Source organism: Struthio camelus, chromosome 3 (genome assembly GCF_040807025.1).
Source record: "Struthio camelus isolate bStrCam1 chromosome 3, bStrCam1.hap1, whole genome shotgun sequence".
NCBI lineage: Eukaryota > Metazoa > Chordata > Aves > Struthioniformes > Struthionidae > Struthio > Struthio camelus.
Window position 1 is genome coordinate 126,800,280 of NC_090944.1, and position 17,956 is coordinate 126,818,235.

At 37.8% G+C, this 17,956-nt stretch overlaps 1 protein-coding gene across 6 annotated transcripts in view; it reads right to left on the reverse strand.

The window, feature by feature from the left end:
- DISP1 (dispatched RND transporter family member 1) overlaps nt 1-17,956 on the reverse strand; it is a 93,145-nt gene that overhangs the window by 15,623 nt on the left and 59,566 nt on the right. For all 6 annotated transcript variants that reach the window (XM_068940213.1, XM_068940215.1, XM_068940216.1 and 3 more), the window contains one exon: nt 2,751-2,780. In XM_068940213.1, the coding sequence (XP_068796314.1) occupies nt 2,751-2,780 (30 nt within the window). The remainder of the gene's footprint in view (nt 1-2,750; nt 2,781-17,956) is intronic.

The following is a 17,956-nucleotide window of genomic DNA, read 5'->3' on the forward strand; positions in this document are numbered from 1 at the left end:
AACTTACACGCAATGGAACACAAAAGTAAATTTATAGTAGAGTGCTCTCTGCACTTATTTCTACTACCTTAAAGATTACGGTTCTTTTCCAGTGTCAGACCAACCCATTATCTAATCACATTTCAATTATCTTCTGCACAGAAATTTTCTGTCCTACTGCTAGGATGAGATGTAACAGCTACAGCTAGCTCCTCACTCCAGCAACAGCCTCCTGACTTTTTGTACCAGGTAGTGCTAGGTATGGTCTAGCAGCCTAAGCATAGCTTTAGGAGTCCAAAGCCTTGGGTGCATCTCAATTTCTCGTTAGGTAAATGTGGAATAATTTTCACCATTCTCACACAAGATGTTACGAACCTTAATTAATGGAAGCTTGAAAAGCAATCTGAAGTGTTAGTTGTTATTAAAGGGAATCACAAAGAGGCAGCTCGCTGAATGAGCAATTGTCCAAACTAGAAGTGAGGGGAAGTAGGTGACCTAACAGAATTTCCTGTTTATAGGATTAAGTGTAGGATTAAGTGTTTTTTTGTATAAACACCGATTGCTAGATTGACTGGCTACTACAGACACTTGCTCTGAAGTCATAAAAATTACACCTAAAAGATTTATTTTCCTGTTCATCACGACTGCAGGATTTACCCGTCTGATTCCATTCTCAGCAGAGCAGCTCTTTAATTGGTTAAATTCTTTAGTCACTAGCTGTAAAAGAAACTATGTCCTAGGTGAACTGTTTAAAATGTTAATAAGCCACATGTAGAAGACAGTAACTGTGTATTTACACCCACAAAATTTTCCTGTTTCTCGTATCACATGCTCAGACAAGCAAAGATGACCCGAGCTAGAACATCTAAATGGACTAAGCACACTACATATAAATTTTACATGTCTGAGTATCATTTGGTGCCAGAGGGCTCTGGTTCCAGCCAAGTTGCCTAGAGATTGCCCAGATCCCAACTGAGCATAAGTGACAAGAAAGACGGTAGTCATTTTACTCTGCTCGCATTAAAAAGCCATAATATGTGTTTAGTTACTTTTTTATTTTCTCTGTGAAAAGTAAGCCACTGCTCTGACTTAGGCTCAGTGTAAATGACCACTTGCCTGATAATTTTTGACTCTAACAGAAAAGTGCTCAAGTCCATTCCTCAGCCAAGAAATCACTTACATTCAGAAAGCAGCACATCCTTAGTGCTAAGCAGGTACTTCAGTATTTTCCTAAATCATGATACCATTCCCCTGCTTTTTGATGCCTCATAAAAACTACAGTTGTGCAACTAGCTGGGCGTATGGCTACACTGATATGTCATCTTCTTTACCAAACTATGCAACTACTAAGTGATGAATTTGCAGTCTCTTTCCTGCCAGTTCATCCCCTGCTTTCAATCTAGTTGTCGCAATGGCAATACTACCCCCTAAGTTGCCTTATAGCATGCAAATACATATAGTTTGGATTTATTTCTTTCCTCCTGATGTTTTCCATACACTTTGAAAGTGTTCACATGTTTTAAGTAGAACCAAAAACACTTGGGAGATACAATAAGCATTTCAATCTACGTTAATCTCATTCATTTGGCACCACTAAAGACAACAGTTTCAAGCAGTTTGCCCACAGGTGATCCAGATCCCAGATGTTATTTTTAAAAAAGAAAAAAAAAGATAGTGTTCTATTTTTCCTTCCCATTTTAAGCAACGTAAGAACTGCATAGTTAACACTTTTTGATTCAGCACCTATACGCAGGCATACTCGGTTTAAACCACTACCCAGTCTCATATAAAGAGACAGGTATATACTACATATAGTTTCAGTATAGTAGAGGTCACTACGAGCAATGGAAGAGTGACTGAATTTGTATTAATGAATAATTTTTTATAACTCGAAATAAATATTTATTGAACATGTCTGTTCTTTACTGAAGGCCAAATCCCAAAGGTGGATTACGTTTTCAACATATTTTCACTTGAAATGGTTTCTTTTCACTACTGCAGGTGCATGAACAGTTTTAAATAAGTTACTCTATCGATAGTTTTCTATTATCTTGCCATTCTTCAGAGTATACATAGTCCAAAACTACTGTTTTTGATTGTTTGGGTTTTCTGTTTTGGTTTTAGAACAAGAAAATATCATTACGGTGACACAAACTGAACGTTTCTGTCAAGCTGCATTATTGTTATTGATGATACAACCAAGCAGTTTCTCAGAATAACTCCTTAATCAAAACGGTTATAAGCCACAAAAATGTTATGCTTGTGCAGACAGTGTACACATATACGTAAACAAAGAAAATGTAATTCACTATAGTCCCAAGATATCTTAAAATACTTGCCAGAAGGGAATACTGAAATCTGCCTTAAACTTTAAAATTCTTCTCCAGCGTTCCGTCTCCAAAAGTAGCAAAAGGGGAGGCTATTTACGAAGAGACGACGTAGGGGCTTTGACAAAGGATGTTAAAAAGCACATCCCTGGCTACTCCTTTTCATGTTCATTTATGGACCTGCTGTAGATCAAATTTTCTCAACCTCTTTTGAACTACCTAATGCTATCTGCCTCTCCACTGCTTCCTGTGGCAGTTCCATAAATTCACTATCCACTGTGCAAAGACAGACCTAAAAAATAATTTTTTTTTAATTAATTGCCTACTATTTTCACTGAATGTCCCCAGTATCTTGTATTGAATGGAGAATAATAGTTTAGCTTTCATATTATCCACTCTCTTCATGTTTTTGTAAACCTCACATGTGACAGTAATATACCTTACCTTTTTGGTAACTTGAATGGTCTGGCTGGTCTGGGGGAAAAAAAAAAAGTATAATTGAAAATATGTGAAACATACATGCATATACCAATTTGTTTAATTCTTCACTTTCATGGATAAACAACAAAAATCAGATATCTAAGAATATAAATTATTTTAAAGGAGTACAATCATATTCAACCATATTCAATTGAGCCTCTGCAAACAAGTAATTCAGGGAATAATTATAGCTACAAAGACAGCTGGGTTTTCAAAAGTGGAATTTTGAGGCAGCTGATTTTCAGGATTACTATTTGAGAGGCTTTTCACATTTTTAATAACAGACCAAATAAACTAATGAGATAAAAATTCAATACCATAAAAATTATGACAAAGTTTGCATTTGATGGGGAAAGACAACCAAAACACCATCTTCCGACACTGCAATTCATGAACCTTCTCAATTGTTCTTGTAGTTCCATTACAGACGTTTTGGCCATGTTTTTGTCTTTCCATAATTAGGAAAACAGAATGACAAAAGGTACCCATCTGTGGGTTTTTGTTATTTATTAAAAATCTAAGACAAATGATATTACTTTGACAGATAAGAGATAGCAAACCCAAATGCAAATTATTCGTATTTGCTGCTGTTCAGTGAGCACTTCATGTTGTTAGTTACTGGATCCTTAAGTTTCATATAAACTTCACTTTAAAAGCAGATGGGAAAAAAAGAAGCCCTAATTTCCATAAATAACCTGCAAGTCCTTTTAAGAACTTCCTGTCTTTTAATGTGACATACAACCATTTTGAAGATGCAACCAAACCATAGTTTCAGGTAAGTTACGAATTTATTCTACTTTTACCATCAAGGTCTTATTTAATGTTCTTTCTTTAGAAAGTATAGGAAATAATGATTTAAGAAACAGCTCCTCGCGTAAAATAGGTCACTTAATATTTCTGCACTGAGGTCTCCAAAAGAGTAAAGATTTACACGTTTTCACACCCCAGGATTAACAGCTCAAACTTTGGAGTCTTCAGAGATTTTCACAAAACTTCAAATCACTGCTCAAGAATGAGACTTCCTGCCCTTTGAAGAACGACATTTGCCACACTGCGGTGAAATCCTAGTCCAGGGGAGTGCAATATGCTGGCATGATCATCTCAAGGTAGCTGCAACTGTGCCCACGCTCGGTGCCAGTACTGCTTAGACTACATCTACTTCTAAATCAGAGCAGCTGCATTGGTAAAAGGGAAATAATCCATATAAGATAAAGCTCAAAAAGTCAATGCTCTGTTACACCAAACAAAAAGAACAATTTAATGTAAAGCAGGTCTTACCACAGCAACAGATCACTTCAGACACACGTTCAAAACATTGCTAACTAGCATGACTGCAAAAGGGGTGATAAATAAAGTGTGTGTAACTGACAGCCTGGAATAATATAAATGCTGACCTTCCCACTGTCACTTCCACCAGTGGAGAGGATGGAAGGAAAAATAATCTAGAGAAGCTAAAAACTGTGGCCAAGCCCTCTTTTACTTCTCCTCCTCATTTATGGTGTGTCTCAACCGACATAGCAAATAACTCACTTTTACAGAACGTTTCGTCAAGAAATATAAAGCAATTTTAATCCAACTGTGATACGAAATTTAAGAATTGTAAGAAAGTAACAGTCTCTCACTGCTGTCTGGAAATGCTCTGAACAGCCAAGTGGGGCTGCTAACTGGGACATGAATGTAAGTAGCACACAGTAGCAAAAATTGCTACTAGCAGCCACGAGAAAGTTGGAGAAAGGGAAGAGAAAGGCAGAACACCCAGTCTTCAGTTGCAGTAACTCTACGGTTGAGGAAACGTACAGGCATAAACTGATTCCAGAAATGATTCTGCAACAATAACTTGTCTGAGGCCGAAAAGGAGTCTGACGCAGGCTCAGGAAACTTCTTGCCTCCCCATCTACAGCCTCAACCACAAAACCAACTTCTCTCAGCCCAGGCTAGGCTGGAAGATAGGAAACTGGATGCCAGAGTCAGAAGTCACTGAACTTGAATCTGGAGTGAGCAGTAACAGGACTGTATCTGAAGAGAAATACTTAAACAGACCAGCCTGTCACGCGTTAATGCATCACCAAAGAACATGGAAATAGTTGCTTGTCCCTTGTGAAGTGAGCCCGTCTCTCATCTCGGTCAGAGTGGGCTTTACCACCACAAACACTAACACCGTATAACTACTCGGCACAACCAACAGCCATCCAAGGACATCAGCCAGTATAGGCTGTTGTAATTCACATTTATATTTACTTGCATAAAGGTTTATATGGCAATTCAGGTTTATGCTGACAAATAAAATTGCTTTGCTTATACTTAGACTTCTAATCAATTTTAGTACCTACTTTCACAACAAAGTTAATCTACAAGGTTGAAAAAAATAAGTGACCGATTTAATTAAGAATTAACTCCCACGGGGATAATATTTTCCTCTGCACAGGCCAGAGCACCGCTATTCACAAGATCATACACCAGGCTGCATTGCTGCTACAGCAGTCCCTATGGCTCCGTAAAGGGCGAGTTTGGTTCATGCAGACAACCACGTCCACGTGACTAGGCAACCCCCAAAATAAACGGGTTTGCTTGGACAGTGAGATACAGAACTGTGAAGTCTGCCACAGAGCCATCGGCAGACCTACGAAAACAGGTGAGAGGAACATTTGTTGGGAAAGAGCAGCGTGTAATGACATCGCCCTGGGGATGATGCAGGCACTTCTCCAGATGCCTTCTGCATACCTATTAGTTCGCTTAGTAAATGCGTGTTTTAAATCTGTCTCTTCATTGTCTCTTCATCAAGCTTTGCCCTGTATTTCCATTAGGTCCCTGTAATTACACAGCAAAAAATGTTTTACCATTAGAACTTATAGCTTGTTTTAGACAGAATCTTCAAAAATTAACTTTGGCTAATTTTTGGCCAATGACCATTCCTCATCCCCCTCGTTTCTCATCAAAATCAAACTACATTTCCCTCTGTTTCCTCCACCTGCAAAATATATTCAGTGCTGAACAAATGATGATGATGAAGTTCTTCAAAGTTAGGGAGGGTTAAAGGTCACACCTGCTATCAAACTGTTTTGTTTCGAAAAGCATGCATTAAAAAAAACAGCATGCACCAGAATGAATTCCAGCAGTGTAACCAATCCCTTGCAGCTGTTGTGATGACTCTATTATATCAGTCAATAGGAAAAGTTATCCCTGAAAACTATGCCAAAAAATTCTTTTAGTTATGCTCTAAAATTCAGAAATGCATAGCAAAACCAGATCTTTCCTGCTTAATTAATTAATGCTGCTATGCCTAATTTTTGAATTATTATCCTTCCATTTAGTCAATTGAAATAACACCACTAACTTCTTAAAAAAAAAAAAAAAAGTCAAGACAAAAAAGAAAAATCCTCATCAGTTTACATGAGAAAGAAATAGTAAATTCCCTAAGTTATGTCAGGAAAAAAATTAATATAAAGTATGTTGTCCTACCAGAAAGTCTTGGACAGAACTCAAGTTGATCTGCATATTAAATTACCTCCTTACTTAGTATTCATAAGTTTGACACTAGAAAGTGACATCGCATTTGTTTGTCATGGGACTGGCAAAACTCGGTTATTACAGAACTCCAGTCAGTGATAAATATCCAATATATACAATGCCAAAGATTGAAACTGGAAGGGGGCTGTATTCTACTACCATTTACTGCAAGCCTCGGCTCCTATTCTGCAAATGCTTTTCTTCATTCTGTCCTTCCTAATGGCTAGTTTAGACTGAGCATCATACAGTTAGGAACTATATAATGAAAAGAAGCATAGATTGGTTTAAGAAAGAAATAGAAGGCTTTTAACATGAAATATATTTGGTTGTCTAGCATCCTTCGTTGCATACGTGGTGAAAAAGATCAGCGGTGTTTCTAAAGCGCTGCTGTAATATCAAAGTTTAACGTAGGAAATTACAGTAACAGGAAGACAGATTAGAGCACCAGTTTAGACTATTACAACTCTATTCACCTATCCAGCCTAAACAATCACCTGACCTCAGCTTTTCTACTACTATTCTGAACAGCTGGGAAATAATGCATTTTCATCTTTGTGTCCACTTGAACTGAGGCAGTTCACAAACACGATAATGCTATAGCTTTCGATGTTTTTCAGCCTGAGAAAAAGAACGGTACCAGCAGTCTAGTTTTCTTAAGTAAAACATGCCAAGCTCTTCTGCCACACTCTGCGTTCAAGTTGTCAGTACAGTCAAAGTTTCCATACAGTTACAGCATTGAATTATTTTTCTCACGAAAAGGGATTGGCACAAGCATAACAGAGAGGGGAGTTTGGCTCTAATTCCAAGCACAGTAATGAAAAACAAGCTCTTGAAAGTCAAAAGTAGTATTACATTGAGTTCTATAACCTTTACGTCACACGGACGTTACTTGACCTAAAGCACTGTTTCATGAGCATGTTCCTCAGCATAGAACTGTTCCAAATCAATTTAATGCTTAATAATAAAATTAGTTGGTTACAGTTTTTGCAGGGTATTTGCTTCACTGACCTAACACATTTCAGGGGAATATGATTTCCAAGAAACCTGAACAAGTGTCTAAGTATTCTAAGACCTTCTTTGCAGTCCTCCTTCACAAATCTCAGTTGTGAAGACGACGTGAATTACGGAAACCCCTTTTGCCTCACGCTACAAAGAATCAACGTTAGCTGCTTCAGCAGTGGGTGCAAGGAACGCTGCAGAAGGCAGCCACGAAAGAGAAAATGATGAAAACAGGCTGCCTTTTGACGCACGCTTTGATGACAGCTTTCTCCCGACTGCACAGCAACCAGCATTTTAAAATATGTTAGCAGTTATCAATAACCTCATCAGGCTCAAAATTATACTAATATGATTACGAAAATGAACATTTCTACCTACACTAATAGTATGTAGCCAGTTAGAAAAGGTGAATACATTGCAAAACTTACTTTGTACTAACATACCCAAACAATGCCTTCCTAAAACATTTAAAATCCTGTATTATAACTCTACACACTGCCCTTGCTAAATATTTGACTTCTGAGTTACTTCCTAACACTTCAAGATTTGATTTGTTTCTGTTTCACAGTGTGTAGATGCAGAGACTGAAGCTCAGAAGACGGAGGGCTTTTCTCCTTCGTTCCTTGGAGGTAGCAAGAAAAACATCAGCCTTCAAGCTAAAACTAATTCCTGTGGCGCCTCTATCCCAGATATGGAGCAACAGAGAGGAGCTGACTGGGATTGTCATGTTCCAGTCTAGTATAAGGCGACAACTAATAGCATCACAGATAAGTCTGAAACGGTCTTCTCTGTTTTGCTCCTGGGAGACAGCAACTACAGGAAGTACAAAGCTGCAGCTCCCAGTAGCAGTACTCAGCCGACTCCGGTGCTTGCTCTGCAGCAGCTGAGCTAAAGACGACTTGAGGAAGCACTGCAGTGCTCTTCTGCACACCATTGCCTGCAGTGAAGCACCTTCTCAGAAGCTCCTGGTGGAAAGGCCTATAGGCATCTCAAAAAGATAGGTACCAGTCTTTGCAACCATTTTTCCTACTTCATTGCAGCAACTGGTCTCAGATGAAAAGTGTCGATCCTCTGGCAAATTGAGCTGAGAACCATGCTCAGTTGGGTCTGAATACGAACAGTGCTAGCGGACCACAATTTCATGGCTCAAACCCAGGTCAAAAACGCAGCAAAGAAAGTCACTGACAGAAACTTGGCAGATAGGAAAAGCCTAGTTTTCTAAACTATGGTCCAGAGAGAACTAACTGGTCACATGGCTGGTCTTCTTCATTTTGGCACTAAGCTGCACAAAGTTTTGAAGACAGATTAAATACATAGCTTATAGCTATTTACCCACAAAAACAATTGAAGCAGTTTTCACAGGAACGTAAAGCGATCACCAGCAGAACTGCCGATAACTCAGTAGAAGAGGCAGTTACGACAGCTGCTCTAGCAAATTGGGATCCAGAGTAAACAAAAATTGAAGACCTTCACATAGATTTATATCAACTCATATTTCTGGAAGTACGGACAAACATTGTCTTTACATAATCTCAGTTCTATTTTTTTCATGCAAGTATTCATAAAAGAGATCTATTAGTTTCTTGATACAAATAAGATCATATGCATAAAAACATGTATGGTTTTTGTGTAGCTGTCAGCACACAAACTGTATCTTCTGCTTGAAGCACCTGACATACCATAGGTGCTATCATTATCTAAATAAATAGCAATACAAAAATTAACTAAAAAGCTAACAGCACAAAAACTTTGTTCTCTTGTATTTCACTATAAAATTAACTTGAGTCAAAAATATTACAGTGAAGGGCTGTACTTACTGAAAAAAATATCAATATAAAGACTCTCCTGTCCAAGGATTATGAAGTGTTTAACCCTAACACTTTATTTTGCCAAAGGGAAGCTATTTCTTTGTTGGTAGATCTGGTTACAAGAAGTGATAAAACATAGCTTTTCGTCATTACTACACTCAAGGATAAGCTAAATCCCTGCAGGATGGAACAAGATACACATCACGTTGTACACCTTCCATTAGAACATACAATACCAACTAAATCCCTGCAGAGGAAGAAAATCCTAGTGTTTTCAGCATGTCATTGACCCATGAGAAAAACTTCAATTGCTTTTAAATATCAAGCTAGCTTTTGCAGTTACATGAGATATAATGTCTATCTGTTTTATTATTTTAACAATCAGAGCAATCACTCAGTCAATAAATCCAAGTGATTTCAGTTGCCAAAAACTTTTTGCAAGCCTCCCAATTTAATTTTCTGCTATGCTGTATAGAGTTTTCCTTGACTCTGATCATGAACTCACTTTTGATGCTTTCTAAACATGCAGTGCAGTCTGCCCTTAGCTTTGTTTATTTATATCTATAAAGGAAGCATAAGACAACACACAGCAGAGGCATGTTGTTAATGAAGAAAGAGAACTGACTTTTTTGATAAACTGCTTCTAAGTTTTACTGAAAGCAAGAACAATACAAAGAATTTCTTCTTGTCTCACGCACAAAATGTCAAAGAACAATCCAAAAGGATTTTTTTTTCCTCTCGGGATTATCAGGGTGAGATGATCTGAGACTAACTACTACTTCACGTCATGAAAAGACGTGAAATCCCAACGTTGCATGTTTGCTTAACCTTATGCTTGTGAATTATTTCTGACGAGGCTATTTTTATGCATAAAAGAAAGCAGAATGAAAGCCGTTGTAGTACAACCAAAATCAATAAATTGGTAACTATATTACAGATGTTGTTTCACGTTTTTTACCGTTGAGATACCAAGCTCTGTGAAGGCTCCTGTCCATTTTTCTTGTATTCTTACCCACCTCGTCAGTTCCAGCTGAGGATCTATGTTCACAGCAACTATGAGCAAATAATATTGCCTATCCACAAGCAAAGCGATTGCAAGTACAGTGTTAACGACAATAAAAATCATTGTCCTTGCTGTAAGTGATTTAAATTTTGTCATGAAAACGTATGCTCCACTGACTTACAGGATGCACACTGGGTAAAAGCAGATTCCTTTGACATCAGTAGCAAGCCCTATATACTTAACTGGAGCCAACACCTTGCTCGCTTTCTTTCTGCTATGAAATCTATATTAAACTGACAGTTTATTGACCTACTTTGCAAAAGTAAAAAGGAGTTTTGTCATGTGCCACTCACAAACTTCCACCTTATGCCAGCGTACAACAGATCCGTTCAGCAGAAAAATACATTTCTAATCAGTCAACAGATAAGTGAAAAGGCCAATGCAATTAGACTAACATCCTATACATATATTTTTTCATTTGGAAGTTATTTTGATGAATTTAATATCACTGTACATTTTATTATATACTAAAATTAAAACTTCTACAAATTTCTAACATACATGTGGCTGAAATTTTAAACGCTCCTGTAAATACCTCCAAGGTGTTGGAGTTCTTTTCCCTTTTGCCTGCTGCTCCATATAGACGGAATACGTGCAGGATCCCAGGATTTACTTACAAAGTCTTCACCTTCACTTTCTTTAGAAAATACATTTTTGCAATACTGACTTCTGATGCCTTCCCTCTTTCACCTGGCACAACTGAACACATATTACCAACTCCTAAGAAAGCTAGTTCTTTTCCTTGAGAGAGTCTAACCTGCTCACTCAACAGGAGGTAAATCGTCCTTTCCATAGGAAAATGTCACAGAGTATGAGGGAGCGATCAAGAACTTATGCAGTATATACCCTAAAATTACTTTTCTTGTACCCTTCTTTGCCTCAGAAATCCCTCTTCAAAGAGTCCAGCCACTTTTAAAGATAGTTCTCAAAAATTACCAGTAAGAAAACTACCAAACATACTTACAATGCATTGTCCCAGTTCTAAGGGGCAAAGCTGGTAAGTTTAAAGTATATTCTTCCTCAAAAGATTTAAAGCTATATATGTTTTCCTTTAGTGTCTGAAGCACTAAAAGCAGGACCACGTATAGTACTGCTTCGCAAGTTAAAAATTCCAAACTATTCAAGACAATAAAAAAGGCTTAGTAAAATACCACCATGAATCACTATTTGAAAACAAGCCAGCAGCTAATTTGGAGCAGACTAATATTATTTCAAGATCTTTCACAAGTCTAAAACCATTAGTCGTTTTCCTTTTCCCTGTAATTACAGTGAAATTAATAGACATGTTCTGGGATTTAAATGACGACTAGAGTAGTTTTCAGCAGTTTCACCCACAAAAAAGTTCCTTCCTTAGAAACGTTTTATTTCAAAGCTGTTTTTACTACACTTCCCAGTTTAATGGAGCCATGCAAGGTCATGGTCACATCTTCTATTTCTCGGACCGACAGGAAATTAACATGACCCAACAAATCACAGCATGCACGCAAGTAAAAATCCATCCCATATCAAAGAGGATGAAAGAGATGTACAAGAGCTTCTATTTGCAACATATGTATTTCTCCACAAAAGCTGTACTCCAGGTTCTTACAGGCATTAATAACTGTAACTAAGGATATATGCACGTTCGGCTCCAAAGCATGGAGACTTCAGACCATCATAGATCACACTTCAGCTGGTGCAGGCTTCAGCCTTCCTTCCTGTGCAGATGTAAGGATTTGTGAATGCCAATCACCAGAGGGTTCATTTTTGCTTACCGCAGACAACCTCCTGTGAATGAAGAGCTGCTTTGAAGATAAAGCAAAAACCCTGAGAGTTTCTTCCCAAAATGTTTGACAGACTGTAGGGGTAAATGCTAATTTTTATCTTTCTACATGTTTAATCTTCTACGGCAAATGAAAATATTCTTGCTTTACTTAAGCAATTTTATTCTAAATTTAGCAAAGTATTTCTCATCTAACAAATTTTAGTGTTAAGCTGATGTTCTAATGCTTGTGAATTGTTAGTCACTTAGAAACTCAGACTTTTATATGACATAAAACAAAACATATATTCAACACAACTAAAAGATTTTAAAAGGATTTGTAAGTATCTATAGAAAAAAGGCCCTTTACTCTTTGCTAACTTAATTGAAAACCCAACATATGTAACAGGCCATCACCTTCTGTATCTCCAGAAATTATATTTGTTATTTGAGTTTTGTTTGCTTAGTAAAAAGCAAGCAAAAAAGGGAATTTTGGCTGAACATTTAGAGGTTTTCAGTATTTTAGCTAAGACCAAAAAAAAAAAAAAATTAACATAACCAAAACTTTTTACTTTTATTTCTTTGCTCTCTCAGTAACAAGTTAGAAAAACTCATCCCCTTGAATGAATGTACCAGACACCTGATGCACCAGAAAAGTAACACAAGAATTTTGCAGAAAGGTATCCCGTTTACATAACAGAAAATACTGGAAAAGAGGGAGAGAGTGATGTGTGTAAGCTTTTCTAACCCAATACATTCATCTCTTCATTTATGGCTTTGCTAGACAAAGTTTAACTTCCAAAGTAGATAGTTTAGATGCTCTCAGTATGATCAGTACTGATAACTTAGGATTTCTGCCTATAACTCCTCCTCATCTGTACAAATCTATTAGTAGTACTAGGTAATTTGTATTTTTCATTAACAGTCAAAGTTGTAAGAAATTTGTTTATTCGGCAGATATGAATGACAGAACTCTCACAGCAATCTTAGTGTAACAAAAACGAGTTAATGCCAAATTGCTCAGGTATCTTTTTCTCTTGCATTTGTCATACCGTTCAAGCACCCTGACTACTTAAAACTGTGCACATCAATTTTTACTAACTAAGAGCTGAAGACGATGAATTGAAATATCATCAGAGAGGAAGGACAAATGATTTTGGAATGAGCTACAGACAATCATGGCAACTTACCGATATCTTTCCAAAGTCAACTCTCCTCATCCTGCACTACCCCCCCGGAAGGCAAATGGAAAGCTTCCAAGAACAGGGCTTACCCGACTCTTTCAAATACCGTATCTGTAAGAACGCCGAAAACCAAGTAGCTGGGCACGTTCGGTTTTGACTTTCCCTCTTCATTTTCTAACGTTGCCTTGTTTCACATTTGAACCTTACTGTTACCTAGTATTAACAGTGACCGTGAACAACTATACGTGGTCAAAGCATTCCAACAAACCAGCTGTCTTTTCTCGCTATTCCTCCACATGTGTTTTCTCAGTACTTCTAAATATAATGTGTATGTAAATGCTCAGTTTTAAAAGTTGTCCCAAGCACAACACACAGCCTACTCCTTTTCCAGAAGGAACACAGCTGATGCTACTTTTCCAGTCAATTTAGTACAAAAGGCAGCACTTGCGTTTTTTACCATTTCTCTTGCATTATCAGTTAATTATATCTTCTGAAGACCACAGTTCAAAGGCCCAGCAGATTACTAGTTAAGTACTAGCTACTCTGTTGTTCAAGGAAAGGTGAGGGATACAGGGCACGGGAAATTCATTTTCGAATACATACAGTCTCTGCCTCTCACAGGCTCCAGGTGCCAGAGGTCAGAGTCCCGCCGCACTGGTACTCGGCTGCACGCAGACCAGACCAGGAATCGTAGCCGCTCTTTTTTGCTACTGCAAAAAAATGCTTAGCTCAAAGCGGTCTGAAGTCCAGACAAATACTAACGCTTAACTAGTGCCACTAAATCCTGCAAAAACCCCTTGGATTGTCTAATGAATGAGATCTTTTAAGAGCACTCAAATCTTTTTCTAAGCATGTTATTTTTAATTTGGTCAACCACTGAATTATAAATGGCATTTTTTATTTGTATTCTGGTCTCTGCCTGTCAGCCCTTTGCTTTAAGCTCTGTGCAAGACTAACAAGGAGTGCAGCACGCTGTTTGCATAGCTGACAATGTACAATAATCATCATGGGAACTATGAATGACTGAATAAAAACAGAATAAACCTCTATCACTGTGTGTGATAACTTTTAAGACTAAGAAAAGTCAATAAAAAAGAGAACGCACAGCTCAATATGTTGACTCCCAGGAAAACATTTTTTTCCAGGGAAAGAATAAGAACCAATTGATTTGTTTGGTCACAAGGAGAGCTCTTCTTCCATACTTCCATACAACAGCGAACCCCCGTTTGGGCTCAGAGCTTCAGAAGGATGCATGAGATTGCTTTCCATTCCTTTTCCTTCCCTCGACTGCATTCAAATCCCCAAGCATGCCACTGGGCTGTTAACATTGTGACATGAAAGCAGCATCTAATTTGTGGTTCCCATTTGCCTCCAGCCTCCTCACTCTGGGAAACCGCTGGATAAAGAATTCCTGTTTTAGTACGGAATAAATAGCTTAAATGGGGAAAAAAAGGAATTCAGAATTTTTATTGTTCCCATACAACTTACTGACATGCACAAACTCCTGATCTGTAACATGAACCAAGGTATTCGCAACATACTGAACATTGAAAACATTAGTATGTTGACAAATGATGGAGCAAAATGACAATAACAGCTTCTGCCTTTTAGTTGCTGAAGGCTGATAACATGGTTCAGAAACAACCTTCAGAAATCCGACCTAACGAATTAAGACATGTACTTTTAACCTTCTAAGGGCAAGAGAGTAAGTGTCTTTTATCAATCTCTAACACAGTATACACATATGTATTGTACACAAAACATTATTGCATGTTTCATAGAAAAAGTAGAAAAAATATTCTAATGCGTTAAATACAGCAGAACCTCACAGTTTTTGAAATGAAAAATATTTAGATATGTGTTAAATACTTTGTTTAAAGACTAAGCCCTGTAGAAGTTTTTTGTGAACCGTTAATACTGCTGAAATGAGAAACCGTAAAATAAAATACTGAAAGTGTATGCATAGGAATAATCAGTTCAGCAAGCCTTGCAAAACGTACTAGATAACAATTATCCTTTTCCTGGAATCAAGCAGGGAGCTGTTTCATAACAAAGTCTTGTTATTAAGATTGGTATTTGGCAAACGTTCCTTTGCTTTTTTGAAAAACAAGAGCTTTTTATTTCTTTCTGGTTCTAATCTTTGTGCCAAGTAACTAGGAGCAAAATATAAAATGGGTAAGAGGCAGCTATAATGTTCTGTCTTCACTTCACAGCTTCTCAGCTACACGTTTTTATAGAATTCCCTTTTTAAAGTGTTAATTAAAGCATAAGTATTGAAGCATATCTGTAATACTGTTTAAACAGTGTGTGGCACAGAAATACATGACATATAGCAGAACCTCGAATCCCAGAACTGTGACATAAATCTGCAGTGCCAAAACAGTTTAAAAGGTTTAAGTCTAACCGAACAGAAGATGTCCAATAAGTTTGACGATATTAACGCTTTAACAGTTTCCTGACTCTGAAGTATTGCAGTTTTGCCCTGCTTAAAATATCAATCGGTCTAGCAAATGAAAAATTTGAATACAGCAATTCCAATTTTAGTTGTGGCCCAGCCACTCATACACTATACTGACACTGCTACTAATGGTGCAGTTATTCCCTTCTCACGGTATCTGGGTGCTGATAAAGTTCTAGTTCACGAAGGCTGGAGATGAGAGGCATGACCGCTGAGAAAAGCTTTGGAAGCTGAAAATTAAAACCAGGGGGACAGAGGATGGGGAGGGATTTATATAATTCTCCAAGTCTTAAATTTTAGCCAAGCTAATGGTTCTGTGCTGCTAGAGCTGATTTCCTTTTTATGTTCTAGCTTGATATGACTGTACGGTCATGGAGAGATCACATGTGTCTTTTTACTACAGAAATTTTTTTATCAGTAACTTTTAGCCCATCTATTTACCAGAGATAATTCAGACGCTTTACAGAGTGGTTTTCTTTACTTATCTGCTTTAGTCAAAAGCATTAACAATATAGTCTTGAAATGTAAATAATGGTAGTGATGTAGAGCAGGTCTACTCTGAGTGAGGAATACCGGTACGAATTTATGGGCTCAGTCTTGCAGAACCGCAAATACTATGCTCACTGGCAATTTGGAGTAGTTTCCTTATCGGCAGTACCACCGCTTCTTCCGCAGCGCCCTGACCTTCCATCCTCTTTCTTTTGTCTGTGAGTCCACAGTCTTAAGTTTTCCAAGCTGTACTACACAAGACAGATTCCAAAAGAGTTGGCATCAAGAGCAGCAATGACATAGGTAGCTTCCAACTAGTTTTCCCACTAAAAGTCCATATCCATGCCTGAGAAAAGCAGTCTCATTTGGTACCAGAGACAACAGCCATACACAGAAGTGTGTACACACATGCTGTCCACAAATCTATTATGACTTACTGAGTGATTTCGGCACATTATTCCTCTTCTGCTCCAATTTACACAAACATATTTGCATATAAATAATAGATTTTGAAAAATACCAGGAATGATTAAGAGAGTTTTCCAGTTTTACACTGCTTTACTGCAGGTTTAGTTCTGCTAGAATATGCAAGCATTTATTATTTTATCCTGCCTTTCATCCCATTAAACGTGCTGCTGGGCTGCACAGTTTCCTCCTGCTCTAGTGACTCCTAACTCTGTGCTTCCAGCTGTCAAGGGTGAGTCTTCACACTTCTTCCACTTAGTCTGTTGTTATCCAGAAGAACAGCTTTGCTTGGTTCCTCTTCCTCATTTCTACCTTCTACTCGGGCAAGGCTGCTGATGACTACAGAAGCAGATGGCAGCCAAGGAAGGGCAGTAGCTACCCACCTTCCAAGGGCTCTAAGCCCCACAGGTTTGTCAAGATACGTAACCGCCTTCAGACAAAACGCTCTACTTCAACATGAGCCTCTCAAAGGGAGAGGGTGGAAAATCTTCCAGAAGCACCTGAAAAGAACAAGTTGCACCACGCTCCACGAAAGGTAAGTTCAGAAGCCACTCGTCAGAAAGCAAACCGAGTCCCCAGACAATTACGTTCTAGTACGGACAGACAGCGGGAATTTCACAGAGGGTGTGCAGTCAGATATTCTGCCCACTACAACAGGGGTAAGAAAATATATGAACGAATTACATCTTAAACACAGGCATAAAATAATACAACACTTCCAATTGCTTCCAACCTCAAGTACCAGAGAAAAGATCTTCCAATCTCAGAAAAACATATTTCCAAAAATAAAATCCATCAGAACGATTAGGATGAACAGCTGAACTATTTTACCTTCTTTTATGACAGACAGACTTGTTTGCCATGATCACGTTGTATACTCACAAATATTAAAAACATTTTATTTCTTTTATGTTACAAGCCTTTCACACCAATCTAAAAAATTACCAGTTGCCCAGACTTTCAAGTTATGGTGTATAGATGACATTCCCACGTAATTTAGTTTAAACTTCAAGCTCAGGACACTACAAAACCCCAAATCCAGCCAGCTTTCAGAGGACAGGACAAGTGTGGCATTATTGCAGTCTGTCTTCTTTACACACTCCAATCCACAATGATATACCAGGCCCACATTCTTTTAATATTAGGTCACTGACAAATGTTAAGCCTTGGGCTTAAAAACCTGACAAAACCTGTCGTGCTGAAACAATTGGTTACCTGCCCAGAGCTGCAAGCATTTGTGATACAGCTTGCAAAAGCTTTCACCTCGTCTATCTAAAAACATCTTTTTCGCCCTCAGACTTAAAATTATAACAATATTTAAATGCATATTTTTAAATACAAAGAACCAAAATGAAAGCTATTTTGACTACACACTGAATTTAATCAACGTATCATATGAGAACTTGCATTTTAAATAACCCTGTTAAAACATGCACATATTCTAAAACTGGATGGA